Genomic DNA, 18,867 nt, shown 5'->3' on the forward strand with positions numbered 1-18,867 from the left:
GTTATTAATATGGCAGCTCCCCCCCCCCACTTTGATTTGATTCTGTATCATGTTCTTAACCTTTTCATATCCCTGTGTAGGATTGGTCACTTTGTTCCCAGTTCACTTCATATTTGTTATTGGTTCAATGCTGCCAGTGACACACTTTTGTCTTTACAAGTCCTTACATAGAGCTTTTCTACTCTTACTGAGCACTCTATATAACTTGCCTCGTTCACACAAGCACTGTCTTTGGAGATGCAAACTACCAGCCTTCTGCTTAGTATATGACCCGCTCTACCTCCTTCCAATCTACCTTTATCAAGGTAGACTGACAAAGCCTGGGTTGATCACCACCTTTGCCCGACCACTCGTCCTGATTTTCGATGTTGGGTAAAGCGAATCCAGATAACGGATACTTTGGGTATGTTGATTTGGCTTTGCAGTACAGGGACCTGGTGTTTTGGTTGGGCCACAGCTTTTCTGTATCCTGTCTGTGTGTTCAGTTATTTCCTGTTTTACTTTGTTAATTAATCCCAATTACTTTCAGCCTTTTCTTGTCACCTTCCTGTTTTCACTTCCCCTAATTACCCTCTGAGTGTCTTTCCTTTGTTCTTTGTTGCTTTGCAAGTTCTCTTGTTTCTTGATCCCTATGTTTTCTGGATTTTCTCCTTGGATTATGCTTCTTTTGGAAATAAAGAGCTTACTTTTTGTTTGAATCCTCTGCCTGCAGCAACCTGCATTTGGCTCTGCTACTCTAAACGATGATAATATATGATGAGTAGACCAGTGCAAAACAGCAGAAAAAAGTATTTATAGTATTCACTGGCTGGGACAGAGTGTGTACACACTTCAAAGATGTTTTTTTGTTAAAGATTCAGTTCTGATGAAGCTTGATTTATACTTTTAAGTAACACTCTTTGATGACTTTGTCTCATGCTACACTCAGGCTTTGTTTAATTGTAGATGAAAGCTTTGCCGACTGTTACTAGAACAAATAACTAGAATTATTGGTATGCCATCGTACGCCTCCAACAGTCAGCGAAGTTACACGTTACATTCATGTTTGTCCAGTCAGGTAATAATTGTAGTCAAGAAATTAAATACTGTATGTGGGAACCAAGCATCAGTGTCACCAATTCAAACAAAGATGAACAATACAGGGTGGGCCATTTATACACCGTAATAAAATGGGAATGGTTGGTGATATTAAAGTCCTGTTTGTGGCACATTAGTATATGTGAGGGGGCAAACTCCTCAAGATGGGTGGTGACCATGGTGGCCATTTAGAAGTCGGCCATCTTGGATACCGCCTTTGTTTTTTTCAATAGGAAGAGGGCCATGTGACACATCAAACTTAGTGGTAATGTCACAAGAAAAACAATGGTGTGCTTGGTTTCAACGTAACTTTATTCTTTCATGAGTTATTTACAAGTTTCTCTTTGTTTACAGCCATTGACATGTCGAAGAGGTTAACACGTGAGGAGCGGATCGAAATTGTGTTGATATCTGGTGAACGCAGTAACCAGGTCATTGCAGCAGATTTCAATGCAAGACACCCTACGAGACCACCCATCTCCCATGCTACGGTTAGCAAACTGCTTGCTAAGTTTCATGAAACTGGTTCAGTGTTGGATTTGCCAAAATGTGGACACAAGAAAACTGTCACTAATGAAGAAACATCAGTGGCTGTCCTAGCTTCATTCAGCAAGAGCCCACAGCGTAGCACTCGCCGCATGTCACTGGAGAGTGGCATTAGTCGAACATCCCTTCGGCGGATATTAGCTACTCACAAATGGCACCCTTACAAACTCCAGCTACTGCAGCATCTCAACGAGGATGACCCAGATCGGCGCACAGAATTTGCAGAATGGCCAAAACAAAAATTTGAACAGGACCCTCAGTTCACGCAGAAGATTTTGTTCAGTGATGAGGCAAACTTTTATGTGAATGGTGAAGTTAACAAACAAAACCACAGCTATTGGTCTGACACTAACCCACATTGGATGGATCCCTCCAAGACTGTTGGAACAACAAAAGTGATGGTTTGGTGTGGTATATGGGCTACAACGATAGTGGGTCCATTCTTCATCAATGGAAACCTCAAGGCCACTGGATATTTGAAATTGCTACATGATGATGAGTTTCCCTCTTTATGCACTGAAGCATTCCTAGATGAACAGTTTCCTGGAAAGTGGATTGGTCGTCGTGGGCCAGTTGAATGGCCCCAAAGGTCTCCCGATCTGACCCCCTTAGACTTTTATCTTTGGGGTCATCTGAAGGCAATTGTCTATGGTGTGAAGAAGGAGTTTGCCCCCTCACATATACTAATGTGCCACAAACAGGACTTTAATATCACCAACCATTCCCATTTTATTATGGTGTATCCATATAAATGGCCCACCCTGTAGTTGCAATCTCCCATTCTGTACCTGACTCACAATGCATTTATTTTTTTTAGACATCTGTGTGTAAAAATGTTGTAATAAAAGGAGCCAAGTCTACAAATTATGGTCAAAAATGTACTTAACAAAGGTCACAGTGACCTTTAATCCCCAAATCGTAACCAGTTTATAGTCTGAGGTCAAGTGAAAGTTTGAGCCACATTTAAACAAATCCACTCATGGCGTATTAACAGTGATGGTGCTTACAAGAATAAGGCAGACAACCAGATAACCTTAAAATTTAAAGCCTCTTGCATGGCTGTCGCTGGAGTGGAGGCATAAAAATAAATAAATAAATAACAGGATGGGCTTTGTAGTGAAAAGTGACACTGACAGCTGGTTCTGTGAATAGCAGCAGCAAATACTTTGCTTCTGAAGCTCACAAAGTCCAACAAATCCAAGTAATTATTATTATTTTTTTAAATTTGTCAGGTTTCATAAACATTTCAGTTGAAAAAAACAAATAGAATTTCTGGAAATTATTCAACAGTTCAGGCTTTATGGGGTTAAGACTCATTTATATCGTAAAGCTTTTTAAAAAACTTTAGTATAGATTTAACTTCATCTTATTCTTTTAACTTCTAAATTTTTATGATAATTCCATTGGAATCATATTGAATATTATTCTTGTTCTCAGTCTTTTTTGACCTATTTTAATATGTTTTATTACTTTTTCCCAGACAGTTTGTCTAATATTAAATTAAAAATTTCATGCCATTAATCAATACCCTTAATTTAAACAATTCTTTACAAGATGTATGAAAAAATGCCCACCACCCTTTTTAGAGTTTAATTTAAAACTAACTACAACAAAATTAAGCATAAATTAAACGCAAGTATGTTATAGTCCTGGATTTTGAACTAGTTTTTTTTCAGTTTATACACTTTAAAATATTTTATATCATTACATATCCAATATTTGGTTCTTAGTTTGTTAATTATTTACATTTTATCTTAGATTTTTAGCATTTAGTGCTTACTTGAATTTGGTGCTGGTATCAGTTTGTTAGTTTTCTTTTTGCCTCACTTAAGTGTCTTTCCCCCATGTCAAGTTTAAGATTGTCAATTTCCTCGTCTACTTACAATTCTCACTTCCTGTTTTGGTAGTTGACTTTTGATAGTTAGTGGTCTTTTGTGTATTGTATTTAGTTTTACTTCATTGTACATTACCTTGATTGTTTTCAGCTGTGTTTAGCTTCCCTCCTGCTCCCACTTCTGTTACCTCCTGCTTATTTAAAGTCTCAGTCACACCTTTTGTTTTGTTTTTTTATGTTTGGACTTTGAGTCTGCATTTGGATCCTGTCTTTCAACACATTATGACAAATTTCTAATTTAAAACAATTTCACATTTTTCAAACATTGGCACAGAATTAGTTTTTGTAGATTATGTAGATAAGGACTGACGTGAGGAGCTGAGTTCTAAGCAGACCATTTTACCTGAAAGTTAATAAGACTATAACGCAGGTAAAGGTCATGACAATAAACCAAGATGTTCCATTAGACGTCATGAGCTAAACAGAAAAAATATAAAAAATAAAATCACAATGTTACGTGAAGGTCAAGATCACAGTGACTCCCCTGAGGGTCTCTGCATTATTATGCTTCTGCTTCGAAGGCAGAGGGGGGCTTTATTTCATTTCACGTCTATATTTAGCGAGCTTATGAACTGCAGCAGCAGATGGTCTGTGACCAGAGACAGAGGCCAGACTGCTACACTCCTTTCCAGTAAAGGATATTTTGATTTTCCCCTCATGCCGAGCCGACGCGCCTTCATGTTCGGGAATACATTTTTCATCATCTTCCCAAAGTCTGCAGCACTTAGTGGGTGGTAGTTAAGATTGTCACAGAAGCTCCTGAAACACAGAAACAGAATTAATACAATTAATTTTATTTAATTAGGAACACAGTGCAGGTCAGCATCATAGCCAGGCTGTCATTGTCTCTGGGTGCAGATGTGAACACACTAACCAGGGTGGGGACCTAAACAACTGTACCGAGACCCTATGGAGGGGGTGGTCTCGATGTGGTTCCAAAATGAACTCCAGAGCACTTTGTTTATGGTGTGAACGTGACCGACCTTGACCTGAGCCAACCAACAAGCAGACTTTCAAGTCTGAGCTAAAAACTTTCTGTAGCCATGTATGCTTTTGTGCGATAGACACAATAGATGTTCAAAGTTCTGTACGAGTTAGCAACTAGCGACGAAATCATTGTCTGTTTGTCTTCTTTGTGAGCTCCCTGCTGGTTTTTGAATTCTGTTGCCTCCTTTGTTTCTGGACTGTTAGACTTTTCTGGACTTCTGAAATTAATAAAATGTTCACCTTTTGTTTACTTGTAGCTGTGAATCTTGCAGGATTAATTTAAGAGATTTTAATTTTTTTTTTAGCAAAGAGGAGGTTTCGCAGTTACACAGATGTTGAAATATCAGGACTAAATGCTTCCCAAGGAAGTGTCTGACTATGTTCCTGATGGTGAAAGGCATGTGCCATTTTTCAGGTATAGCAAAGGATTTAAAACACTTATTAAACACAACTTATTTCATGACATAAAGCTGCCTTTCTTTTCTTGACAAGTATAGTAGTAATATATGTAGTATATAGGTAACTGAGCTAGCAATGTCTTCAAAACCCTGAAAGCAGCAAGCTTGTCTGAATCTCTCTCATGTTTAAGGTCTGTTAGCCGTGGTTTACTTCAGAACAATGTGATGAGTAGAAGTGGAAAATTACAAAAAAAAATCATAACCTAAGATGCCAAAAGAAACCCATACATATATTTTCAGGATCATAAATGACACAACTTTTGATTATCTTTGCTAGACCGATGTGCCTGTTGTAAAAGCAGACAGATTCATGGTAGTCAGAATTTTTTTAATGAAAAATAAAACATGTCAATGGCACATATGACCCCACTCAATCACTTAAAGTTTAACATCTTGCTGTTCGATAAGCAGGTACAGCTGACCTTTATTTCATATCATTTATTCTGAGTAGAAACATCTGCATCTGCTAAAACAGCTAGCTAATGAAGACCTGAGCAGTGGTGGAGCACCAAAGTTACACAGTGACTGTGTCCTATGTGCTTGTTTGACTGTGAAAAACATGAAGCACGTTAGGTCTGTTTAAAGCCTTTTGACCTGTCTGCACTGAAGGCGCCAATATTTCTGGAGGACGCTGTATTTTTGTTCTAGCTGAGTTAAAAAGACAGTTGTATAACAGCGTCAGAACATTTCAATGGCTGTCTCAGACTTTCCATTCTAATATTACCGACACATGCGGCTCTGTGATTCTCATGCCTGCAGCATCTATTTATACTGATGCTTCTGCCTGCAGTAAACTGGAGGAGAAAGAGGCTCAAACATTGGAAGCAGCTATCTATGCAAAAGGTGAACGTCAACAATGACTTTATTTCTCCAAGAAAACTGGGTTTATGCAGTGAAACTAAACTCCGCCTTTCTGTTTTACACCTACTTGTATTCGTCGTAGACTTCCTGCTTGGGGAGCGAGGTCTCGGGGTACTCCTCTAAATGATTTCGGATCCAGGTGAATGCGTGCATCTGCTGCGTGCGACTCGATGACAGGGCGCTCTGGTCACTGCACAAAGATGTGGGTCAGTGATGTTTGTGAAGACAAACAATGCAGTGCTTACTGTCACCTCAGGCCTGATAAATGACACCAACGCTAATCGAGGCATTTTTGTTTCAATAAGCTTGTAAGCATTATCCCTTTGTCCAGTTTTCTATAAAAACATTTAGAAACAAGTATATCCTCACCTTTTATCGACACTGCTGCTCGGACCAGAAGGCAACTTGAGGTAGAGGTAGAGTTTTTCGATGTCTGAGAACTTCTCGACATCTTGCTGTAGAAACAAAAAGTCAAAGATGGTTAAACAAGCAGGTCGGTCACACCTGCAGCACATGCATTAATGAAAGCAGGACTAGGATAGTTCATAAGGGACATTATTTACAAGTTCAACATTTCATCTGTTATTTTTCATTACTAACTACTCTGTCATTATTTTAATTTTAAAATATCTAATAACGTAGTTCTTATTTTGCCGGACTCATCAATAAAACATAAAATCATTACAACATAAGAAAAAGAAAAATGTGAAATATTGTTTGAGATGGTGAGACTAGAAAATATTTATTTGTTCAAAATATCATCATAATATTATTTTATGTTTATTTTGAACAAATATTTATTTGAACGAATAAATATTTGTATTATTATTAAAACAATATTATGTCTAATTATTAGTCCATTAGCCTTTGCGTGTCACCCCTCTCCTATAACCATACTTGATTTCCTCTTACTTACACTTTTATACAGATAGAAATGTCTGCATTAAGCATGAATTGAAATACGATTTAGACAACAAACAGAACAAGCAAAGCATCCTTACAACAAGAAAAATCTTCAGTCTTTCCAGTAAACACTGAAACAATGACAGAGCCATGGCTGAGCTGCCTGGTCACCCACTGCATGCATCCAGATGGCACTGATAGCGCTCTCTTTTCTGTCTGTTACATATCAGTCTGAGCCAGCAGCTGGTTTCAGGGGAACAGTTAAAGTTTCAGTCTGAAGGCAACAAAATCAACCTCTCATCTCTGCTGAAGCTCTCTAACCTCCTGAGACTGATACTTACACGCGGACATTGCATGTGGGTTTTTTTTTTCTGCACATTACACTTCAGTCACTCATACTTAGACCTGTTGCATCCCATGAATCCCAAACAAGAGCTTAGGTTAAAGGCTGAAAAGCATAATAAATACATTTTTTGAATTGTTACAGATCATTTGAGGTATTAACAGAATGCAGTGCTATTCTTTAAGCCAGGGAGCAGGTCAAAGGAGAAAAGAGGCTCTTTGACAATTCAGGACTTACAAGTTCAAGAAGACTACATAGTGGAAATAACAAACTAACCCAAGATGCAATCTTAATATAAAGATTTGTTTTGTTTATCTTAAAAAAGCACAAGCCTCAGCTGCACAGTTAACGTTTTAAAGCTGAAACATTACAGCGGGGTCTTCTGTTAAGTTAAAACATCACTCGCTAATAAAGTGTTATGTCATCTCTCAGTAATTGAATATGTTAGCTACAGCTCTATAAGCAGCATTTTAGCCTAAGCAGGACTGATTTTAGCATCACTCTCAGGACGTGCTGTAAATTTTACATCAGTAACTGAAGAACAGCAACAGCATGCTTTCACTGGAATTGATTTTCACCAAAACCAATGCTTCAAATTAATAACTCTCTCTTCTATTCCAAGCAAACCAAGACATTTATTATAAATAAATAAATTATTTCAGCCCTCATCAATTTATCCTTAAACAGACCATAACAAAACATCAAGCAATCATGAAAAGCATCTACTTGTTCATGTTCACAGATACAAACTGATGCCTTTTTTCACAACAGTCAACAGGAAACTATGTATTTCAATAGGAAGCACATTCGTGTCAGAAACACCTGCTGTGTGTCATTAAGACAAAGTGAAGCTACATCACCACGGCAACTGACAAAGCTTTCATAACCAACCCAGTAGTAGAAATCCTGTCTTCCTCCCCTCACCTCCAAGCAGTCATAGGAGACGGCTGTCCCACTCCCAGCCTGTTCTGCCAGAGGTTTTCCTGTTAAAAGGGAGTTTTTCCTTCCCACCGTCACCAAGTGCTTGCTTATATTACCGTACCAAATATAAATACATATATTCTATTTCTATTTATATAATATAAATTAGATATATAGATATTTATTTATAAATTAAATTAAATTGAATAGTAATGCCTGATCCTCACCAAGTATTGAACTTGTTTCCCTCTGCATAGTAGAAGTGTGAGCTTCACCACCAACCCCTCCAACCTCCAAATGTGGATTTCCCCTCCCCCAACAAAAATAATGGGTGTTGTGGGTTTTGAACCCAGCGTTTTCAGTTTCGGACTCTCAGTTTCTGTTTGATATTTTCTGTTTAAGAGCTTAAGGATTGTGAATGTTTAACAAACTGCTGTCAGACTGCACTGAAAAATAAAAGACTGGCCATTAATCAACAAAGCAAATATTGTGGCATAAATTATATAGTGCCTGTTTTGATGTACGCTAAAGGGGCTCTAGAATAAAAATCATATTCAGACATTAATCTGACACTTTACTGATTCGCACCGTTTCATACTCCATCCACTGAGCTGATGCTGACTTGTTAAGAGTGCATTTATAGAGTCAGATCACTGTGTCAGTGTAAACAAACGATTACTAAATTGTTGCATAAAACATATATAAACATGTAGGCCTCGGGAGTAGTTGTGCAACCCTTTTATAGTATAATAGTTTACACATTCACCTAAGAAGCACGAGATCCCTAGTTTGAAAAATCTGCAAACTAAAACATGTGATGCTACCTGCTCTTGTACCCTCTTGCCCTGAAAGGGAGTAAAGTTTGGAGAATAGGGGTGGAGTAGACTGATGACATAAGTGGGGGCCTCACCTCGTAAGACCATAAAAGCAAGAACGAAGATTTTAAACTCATCCTTAAACCTCACAAGAGGCCAGTGCAGACACTTTAACAATGAGGTAATATAAGAAAACGCAAGTAGGAGTTAGAAGCCTTGCAAAAGCATTTTGGACAAACTGACACAATTAATACAACAGACAAGAAAACAGAGCATTATAATATTCTAAGCAGGACAAGATTAATCTAACTTTTGAGACAACAGTCTTGAGTTTAGCGATATTTCTTAAATAGAAAAAGCAAGAGCCGGTCCAAGACTTGATGTGAGCATCAAAGGTTAAAGACTGAAAGCTAATGAATAGATTATTGGGCTCAATTTTGGTCACAGTGGATCAGAAAGGAACCAGGTGTGTCTAATACGGGGGGAAAATACTCCCCAGAGCAATAATTAGAGACTGTCTTGTCTGTGTTAAGCTGCAAAAACATTTGCAGAATATAATTTAATGAAAATAAAAAGGGATTTCAACAAGATCCTTGTGGAACACCACATAGCAGCCACATTAGAATAGAAATTTCCCACTTAAATCAAAAGTGTTTTATCAACAAGAAATTAAGTGAACCACCCCAACACATCAAAATGAGCACTTGAGGCTAGCTACAAAGAAATGTGGAAAGATTTAAAGTTTATAGAAGAAACAGCTCTGGTTCATTTGTCTTTAACGACTTAAAAAGGTTATGTTATTGGACTGAATTATAAACTGTGTTAATCCATTATGCCTACCCTTGTCACCCTGTTGAACAGTGACGTATGGCGGATGTGAGATGCAGCAACAGTTTGAAAGATTACATTTTGTGGAGGGGGAAAAAAAACTCACCAGTTTCTTTCCTTCTAGTTTTGAATTCCTCTCCTCCTATACCCACACTGGTGTGGGAATTTTGTGTGAGTGGAGACACCTATTGTTCAGGAGAATACTGCAGCAGGTACCCATGCCCTAAACACTGGTGTACATGGAACAAAGCTGTGGTGACGTCACCGCTAGCGTGCAAAGCAACTAATGCGGTGGATGTACTGGGATTCTTAGAGGTGTGGCTGCTAGCTGTCAGCAAGGCCTCACCTCTGCTAATTTTAGACACTGAACTGTATATTCTAACTGTGCTATAAACAGAATATAAAGTCTGTCCAAGAAGTCTGTGTTCTGGTTTTTGGTAGTGAAATTATTTTCTTTGTTCGTTAATTCACATTAACTAGCAGGTGACTGCACATCCCATAGATGCAATGCAGACTATATTATAAGACAAAGAAACCATCTTTGTTATACAGTCTATGTTTCAGCCTTCCGATATACCCTTAACCTCCTGAGAACTGAGGAAAAGAGATTCTTCCGATTGAACTTTTTGATTTCCTTCCTCTTTGGAGCTAAAAGAGGCCACCCAAACGCATGAGATATCAATGGAATGGATGTCCTCTATTTAGCACAACAAGACTTATTAGGGTAGCTCAAATAAGTCAAAATATATAGATCAAAAACATCCAAAAACGTCCATTGCACAAGCCATAAATGAATAGGCTGGTTCTCAGGAGGTTAATGCTTAACACTGCTACCAACGGATCTTCTATTTTTATTTTTAAACTATACATGGATGGTAGGAATGTTTTTTCTGCTCAACCTATTGGGAACACTAATAATCTTCTGACAATATCTGAACAGAGAGTATGAAAAATCTCCTTAAAGTTGTTATCTGCAGATCACAAATATGTCAGGAATACTCACCAGAATGTTTTCCACTTTTGATTGAACAGATTTGCTGCAAAACAGAGACATAGTACAAATTAGCATGAAGCCGGTGTAACATGAGCACTTGTGTCTGAAGTATATTTATTTATAAAGCAGAGGAATGTTTGGTATGAGACGACCCTCCCCTCAGGATCTCTCAGGTCATGTATCCCACCACCACAAACACATGTGGTCATATGTAAAAAGAAACAGGGACATGAACATTGTTTAGGACAGAAGATCTTTTTTATCAACAGTTTTCCCAAATATTTTTCTGTGTTTACAGGTTTTATTCTCATACTCCTATTCTATATTCAACAGAAAGGTTACCAGTACAATACAAAGTTCTGGCAAATTTTAGTGAAAGCCTAACTTAAATTAAAAACTTAATCAAAAATAACATATTAACACATGTAACTGCTTCCCTGTGTCCCACCATGATCATGTGTCACTTCTATTTTTTGCCTTAGCATCTCACACAGGCCTCGGAAGCATGAAATTCTCTTCCTGATTGACTTTTAATGATGTAGGTTTTAACCTGAGGTCAATCCGGAAGAAGTGTAAGATTTGATTGAGGCTCATAAACAGCCACTGCTGAGCTGCAGCTAAAAACTATCAAAGATCACTACAAAAATCCAAGAGTGACTGGAATGATGCTCAGGCTACAGCTAAAATTAACATACAATCAAACAGACTTTGATAGCGGGAAAGATCACAATTAGTCGCTCCTATTTAGGTCCACTGCTGCAGACAGAAAAACCAAACTGAGGAATAAAGTCCAGGTTTCATGTGTAATCCACAGACAGGGCAGCATGCTGTCAATGACTGTGGGGCAGAAGGTAGGTCAGATTTAAAGACTATTACTTGAGCTGGGCAGGTCAGAATCAGGAGACGCTCTAAGCCATGACAAGAACAGTTCACTTTAACTGACTGTTACCAGGGGGCTGAGGATTTCCCAGTGCTGAAAGACCGTCAGTAAGCCGTTTGTGAGGCAGACTTAGCAGATAAACTGAACGACACCTGACGCAACTTTCTACAAGACCTAAGCCTTGAAAATAAAGAACTGAAACAAGACAAACAAATGTTGCTGATAAACCAGCAAGATGTACACCTAACCCCAGACCAGTGATTCCTAATTAGGGCTAAAGGTACCCCAGTAGGTACTTATACAGAAGTTAGGGGGGGTTCATGGAAAAATTTGTTCAACTTATAAAAATTAAAAATCCTCAAACAAACAAGTTGGAGCAGAAGCAGTTACAGTAAACTAAACATAGTGGCTATGGTGCAGAGTGGCTCCATAGTTTGAGGTTGTGCCAGTAAGAGCATCTGTCAACTCAAACATGCAGAGCTACCTGCTGTGATAACCCCATGTGACAAGGGAGCAGTGAAAGTGGATCAATTTTAGTGGATAAGGTGCAGGAAAAAAACAAATCACAAAAGTCTTTAAAATAAATAAATAGATAAAGCAGCTAATTAAAGTAGTCCTAACCAAAGAAAAGAAAAGAATATCGAATTATCATTAACAAAAGGTTGTCAGTTGTTTAGCTTATATGCTTTTAGCAGCTACGGTAACTGCTAAAACTATCACTTTAATAAGTAATGAATACCTAAAACAGGACAAAAGAAACAGCAAAAACATAAGCGATAAATACATAAAATTGGTCACCGAGTTTAATTAAATCAAAAATTAGTGACTCTAATAGTAACTTCTAATTTAGTGGATGAATATTTAAATTAGTAAACCACTATTTATGGACAGCCAATAATTCTAGCTAATCATTTAGCTACTAGAAGTTACAGGATAAATATTTGGAATTGTCGATTAACAGAAGAAATATAACAATTGTCAAAATATTAGGGATAAATTAATGAAATCTGATTAAATGAATAGCTGTTATATAGAGTAGTAGCTACTACTAACTGAATGGACGAAGGGCTTACATAGTGGTCTAACAATTTATGGACAGATGAAACGGCTAACAATTTAGCTGCTACAGTTAGCATTTTAAAAGGCAAGATTACAGTGAACAAAAAAGAAATGAAATTAGAGATGAAAGATGAAATTTGTTGTTGGATGAAGGGTTAAATAGTATAGTTTTAGAGTAGATTAGAGATGTACCAATTGACCGACTATGGACCAAAACTGGATGATTTCCAGTGTTCTCGGCCTGGACCGGTGAGCGGCTGGTCAGCCTTCGATATGATTTATTACGAGCCCACTCATTTTTATGAATACACAACATGTGCACAATGACATGTGGCTCACAGCCACATGCTACGCTGTTACCATGGAAGTGAGTAAGGTAAAAAGTTTGCTAAAGTAAACCACAATGGGGAAACAAAAATGTTTGTAACAACAAACCCAATGACACATGTAAACATGCACATTTTAAACAAATGAAAAGCAACTAAAGCTAAAGCCATCCACAATACAAAGCCAGCCATAAGTCAGTATCCTCTGTAAGAGCCTCGGTATTAGCAAACAATCAAAGCAGTTAGGAGTGAAAAAGATAAAAGGGTCAATGTCCTGTTGTCTGGTGAAGCTATAAAATTAAGAAAGTACATGACATTTGTTTTGTTATATAAAAAGATTTGTGTCTGCTTTTATTTAGTAAGGTAAAATATGTCAGGTAAAGGTAGGTGTACAGCAACTCATTTCAGCACTTTATTTTCAGTTATTTCAGTAAGAGAAGATCCTGTAACATACTGCAGTTTAGGGGAAATTTATGTTTAATAATTTCTTTATTTAATTAGCAAGTAAACAATCCAGATTAAAATGAGTTCGATTAAGCTAACATGAACATCAAAGGTGGGGTTTTGAAAATCAGTGCTTTGATTGTCCAGACTTCCTGTGCAGACAGAGTGACGGTATGTTGCAGGTGAACTTGTTGACCCAGACTACGACTGTATCACTTCACCAAGAGCCACCCAGAAGCAGGTCACTGAGGTGAATGCCAATATTTATGCTCTACTCCTCTCAAAGGTTAAACCTGTATGGAGCTGGGCAAACGTTCAGGATCCTAACATGTTATTGATAAACTGTTAGCAGCACAGTGACGTGAAGTTTCTATTGAGGTATTTCCTGAAGAGATTTGAACTCTGAACTTCTGTGTTTCCGGTTGTTCAGCTCCTTGACATTTTCTTGCTGTCTGATATTTAAATGATAGAACTTAAGTTCATTCAGAAAAAAAGGTCAGAACAGGACCTTAAGTAGCAGACACAAAAGAACACGTGCCTTACAAGAAATCAAGTCTTTTCCTTTACTCTGTTCACATTAAGCCTCTTATCGAGCCATAACCAATTTAGAATCAACAGTTCTAAATGAGCAAGCTGGAACCCAAACAGGCACAAGGACAACATGGAAAATCCACACAGAAAGGCGCTGGTATTTTCTCAGGATTCACTAGCAGAACCTAGAGGTTAGCAGTGTTGCCTCACTGCAAGAAGGTCCTGGATTCAAATCTATTGGCTGCAGGTGTGAGTGTGACTGGTTGTCTGTGTTAGAGCTGTGACAAACTGGCTACCAGTATGACAGCTGAGAGAGGCTCCAGTCTGCCAGAGACTCTCAAACTGAGAACTGGTTAAAAATATAAATTTGATTTGCCTCTTCTTGATTTGTTATTATTTTTTCTTTATTTTTTATTATTTTGTTTTTTTGAGCTATTCAGAAGTGGACTTGCTAGTGTGTTTTGGATCGTTGTCCTGCTGCTTGACCCAAGTACCACTGATTTTTTTGGTAGAGAGCAGAATTAATGGTTCCTTCAATTACAGAAAGTCATCCAGCCAGAGCAAAGCAGTCAGACCATCACACTACCACCACCACTTGACTCCTTGTATGATGTTCTTTTTATGAAATGCTGTGTTTATGCTACTTTATGGCAGATGTAACAGGACTTGAACTTTACAATAAAGTTTAGCTTTTGTCTTGTCAGTCCACAGAATATTTTCCCAAAAGTCTTGGGGATCATGAAGATTGGTTTTTTTTTGGCAAATGTGAGCCTTTGTCTTTTTGTTCAGCAGTGTTTTTTTCCCTTGAACTCTTTCATGGATGCCATTTTTTCCCAGTCTCTTTCTTATTGTTGAATCATGAACTTTGACTTAACTGAGGCAAATAAGGCCTGCGGTTCTTTATATGTCATTCTGGGTTCTAATATGACCTCTTGGATGAGTCGTTGATATGCTCTTGGAGTAATTTTCGTAGGCTGACCACTCCTAAGAAAGTTTATCACTCTTCCAAGTTTTCTCCATTTGTGGATAATCACTCTAAGGTGGTTCACAAAGCCTTAAAAATGGCTTTTCAGCCCTTTCCAAACTAATAGATGTCAATAACTTTGTTTTTCGATTGTTTTCTTAAATTGTGGCATGATGTGTTGCTTTAGGCTTGCTTCACTTTTTTTAGACAGGTTCTATTGTACTGATTTCTTGATTCAGCAGGTCTCAGTGTTGCTGGTGAAATTGAAATCAGCTTCATCATTCAACTTCATCATTTTTACAGCACTGTATATTACAGAAAGAGAGAAAGATATTGGGGAAATATGACTCCTTCCTCTCTTGCATTAGGAATCAGTCTTCAAATTCCTGATTAAGTGTACACTGTTTTCTGTCCCATTTTACATATAAAACTAAAATATAAGACAGCGCTTCAGATAAATGAACAGCGTAAAACAAATAAATGCAAAATAAAAATGATAATAAAGTTGCCATACACGTAAGAGTAATAAGAACTCAATAATCACTAGAATACAATGTGCTGCTCTGACAGAGACCATTATGTCAGCCATACAGAGTAATTTTACTTTTGCTATTTCTAGAGCATTTTCCTCGTGATACCTGTGTTAAATATAGCTACTTTTACTGGAATAAACACGGTGGTGGGATGTAAAAAGAAATACCTTTATTCAAGGAGTCGAGTAATTAGTTACTCAAGCATAAAACAAGTTCCTTAAGCTTTATTTGAGTTATTTAATTTTTCCATTTGCACAGTGTCTACTCTACCAGGTTTATCCGGCTGTTTTATCACAAGCACACGCTGCAGCTCGTGCATGTGTCTAACATTTAACATGCTGGACTTCTACGGTTGTTATTATTTACTTACTATTATATTTAAGCAGTGAAGATGCGACTGCGTCCAAGCATGATAAGAGCAGTTTAAAAATGTTGTGATGAGTTTCCCTTTAAGCATCAAATTGTGCGTATGCACAGCACAACAGTGTGTGAAGTAAACATCTCCTCACCAGATGGAGTTCTTGATCCTGAGCTGCAGAGCGCTGGCCTCAGCGCCCTGCAGCCCGGGGAGTAGGCCGGGCAGGCTCCCCGCCCCGCTCTCCGGCGGCGGCTGCTGCTGCTGGGGGTCCTCATCAGCCATCACTGGAGGTCACTGTGGGACGGGAGTGGACCGGTAGGGAGGCGAGGACAGGTGTAGTCGCCCGGCAGGGTTAAACATGGACCGGAGGACGTTGCGATGCTAGGGGGACAGCAGCGCGCCCTGTTGTTGTTGTGGCTGCCACCCTGCGCTCCTCCGACATCGCTCGCTTCGAGCCCGGACTGCCGGTCAGTACTGGCGCCTGTGGAGCGGAACTACGAGCCGCTGTCAAACACGGGCCAACACATGAATATAAATAAAGGCAAGAGTAAACAGGCAACCTGACAGCTGCAAAACAACTAGCTAGTCCCTCCGGTGTGCTCCGCCTGCCCCGCACGTTATGATTGCTCTACATGTGCATGGTGAGTAGTAGCTGTCTGGCAGGCGCATGCGCATTGAGAGGCTCAGCATTAAAAACAAAATGTAAGCAGAAGACATCACTGACCGTGCCAGACTGCATTTATATAAACACACTCCTGCTTTACATGTGTGCTAGTTTCATTATTGTGTGGATGCTTTAAGCATCCACACTATTGAGTTCCTGTTTCTCTTTATTCTTTATTATTATTGTGTGGATGCTTTAAGCATCCACACTATTGAGTTCCTGTTTCTCTTTATTCTTTATTATTGTGTGGATGCTTTAAGCATCCACACTATTGAGTTCCTGTTTCTCTTTATTCTTTATACTTTATTATTCCAGTTGCTTCCGTACACTTTTTGGCACTTAACTACTTCCACAATTTTCAGCCGATTTTCACCGTTCAAATTTTAAACTATTCTGCTATTTCTGCTAATGATCGCTATGACTTTTGCTATTTTTTGCTATTATACTTTTTAAAATATTCCACTTTTTTCCTTTAATTTGTCCCATTGAAATGAATGGGAAACTTCCAAAATTCTGCTAAATTTTGCTTGTTTTTGAAACTTAACTACTTCCTCATACTTTCACCTAGAACAACCATTCAAACTTTAAAATGTTCACAAATTATTGGGCTATTCAGGTATGATTCAGCTTTTTCAAATCTTTTACCATTTTACTTTTATGCCTCTTAAAGTTTTAAGTTGCACAATTGTGATTTTTCACAAAATACATGCGTTGTTATGGTTGCTATGCTCTTGGCTTCCAGTGTGTCACTGAAGGTTTTGCAATTTTCACTTCATGTCCGAACAACTTCTTGCTACTTGCTCAATTTTCACTCAACTTCCACAAATTATACATCAAAACGTAGGTATTTTTGCTGGCTTTCAGAAAATGTCACTATCATTGTTGTGGGATTTATAGAATTTTGGCAAATCTCCTCAGACCAACACAAGGTCAGAAAACTCTCCATACAAAGTCAATGGAGAGTTTGTTCAAAATCATCGCTGGATTTCTGTAATGAGAGGCATATTCGAATCGTCATATCTCCTTAACGAAGCGACTTTAAGACATGAGGCTTGTCCCCGAATATCTTCAGACACCCCTGACGCTCACAATTCAAGAATTTCTTTCTCACCTATTACCGTTCTGAAATGAGTTGGACTTGTTTGAGGGTAGGAAATTCGTCCTTCGCTCAGATTTCTTCAGATTTAAAACTCTGGAAATGAACCACTTTTTTCTCTCGTCATAATTTTTTTTTGGATTTCCACAGAGACCTGAAAATTTCCATGACTGTTCACCAAAGCCTGCTGTCTCTTACGGTGAAAGAATGATATCGATACTCCAAATAGATTTCGAGTTACAAAGCGTTGTTTGAGGGCAAGTCAAGGCAGTTTTTGCTTCGCTCTACTCAGTTATGGTGCATTAGAAGTCAAATATCTTTAATAATTCATATTTTAATGATAAATTGTAAACACTGGAAGATTCCCCCATCTCTTCTGAACAAAACGGTGTAAGAATGACCGCTCTAGCCCCTACGGTTTGGGAATTATGGTCATTTGTTTGAGGGGAGTCCTCACTATGAGAAATAGGCTGCAATAATCCTGTGCCTCTCTGTGCTGCGTGTGTAGAAAGAGGCACATGTTTTGGCGGGAAAAAGTACACAGGCTCTCTGATTGGTGGATTCAAATTCAGCAGCTCCCAGGCTGACCTAGAAACTTACTTCTCTCTCCCTGTGCATTTTTTTGCTGATTTTTTCATTTAACAAGTATATTTGAGGGACCCTCAGCATGTTCAGCATTTTTTCAGCTGTCCATTTTGCTTTTCCAATTTTTCTGTTTAACTGATTACTATTGTGCTAAATAATACTATTTCTGCTATTTTATAAGATTTGTGCCTAATATAGTATTTCTGCTAAATTACAGTATTTCTGCTTTTTATACTATTTGTGCTAAAACATAGTATTTCTACTAAATGTAGTATTTATGCTTAATCATACTATTTCTGCTTTTTATGGGATTTGTGCCTAATATAGTATTTCTGCTTTTCATAGGATTTTTGCTCAAACATAATATTTCTACTAAATGTAGTGTTTATGCTTAATCATCCTATTTCTGCTTTTTATAGGATTTGTGCTTAATATAGTATTTCTGCTAAATTATAGTATTTCTGCTTTTTATAGTATTTGTGCTAAAACATAGTATTTCTACTAAATGTAGTATTTATGCTTAATCATAGTATTTCTATATATTTCTATATATTTCTGCCAGGTCCCCAGGCAGCCAATCCTCTGTGAGGACTTAGACATTCAAATTTTCAAATCAGGGCCTGCACGGTTTCCCAGCCAATCATATATGTGTCCTGAGGCATTCAAATTTGCATATTGGGGCCTTCATGGCTTCTAAGCCAGCCAATCATATCTGAGGGCTGAGGAATTCAAATCCACAAATCAGGGCCTGCACAGCTTCCCAGCCAGCCAATCATGTATGTGGGCTCCAGGTATTCAAA

General features: G+C 38.2%; 2 protein-coding genes across 2 annotated transcripts in view; one reads left to right on the forward strand and one right to left on the reverse strand.

Annotated features, from left to right (window-relative positions):
• LOC309692812 (DNA-binding protein RFX7-like) overlaps positions 1-16,004 on the reverse strand; it is a gene marked incomplete at its 5' end in the record, with an annotated part of 28,100 nt that extends 12,096 nt beyond the window's left edge. The window contains 5 exons of the mRNA XM_082511631.1: positions 4,157-4,276; positions 5,891-6,013; positions 6,193-6,278; positions 10,637-10,670; positions 15,874-16,004. Coding sequence (XP_082367757.1) covers positions 4,157-4,276; positions 5,891-6,013; positions 6,193-6,278; positions 10,637-10,670; positions 15,874-16,004 — 494 coding nt within the window. The remainder of the gene's footprint in view (positions 1-4,156; positions 4,277-5,890; positions 6,014-6,192; positions 6,279-10,636; positions 10,671-15,873) is intronic.
• A 304-nt stretch (positions 16,005-16,308) lies between these two features.
• The window catches only part of tex9 (testis expressed 9), a 32,172-nt gene continuing 29,613 nt past the window's right edge, over positions 16,309-18,867 (forward strand). Inside the window, exon 1 of the mRNA XM_082512151.1 lies at positions 16,309-16,363. Within this exon, the coding sequence (XP_082368277.1) occupies positions 16,355-16,363 (9 nt within the window). The 5' untranslated portion in view covers positions 16,309-16,354. The remainder of the gene's footprint in view (positions 16,364-18,867) is intronic.

Source organism: Aulonocara stuartgranti (genome assembly GCF_965226115.1).
Source record: "Aulonocara stuartgranti genome assembly, chromosome: 1".
Classification (NCBI taxonomy): domain Eukaryota; kingdom Metazoa; phylum Chordata; class Actinopteri; order Cichliformes; family Cichlidae; genus Aulonocara; species Aulonocara stuartgranti.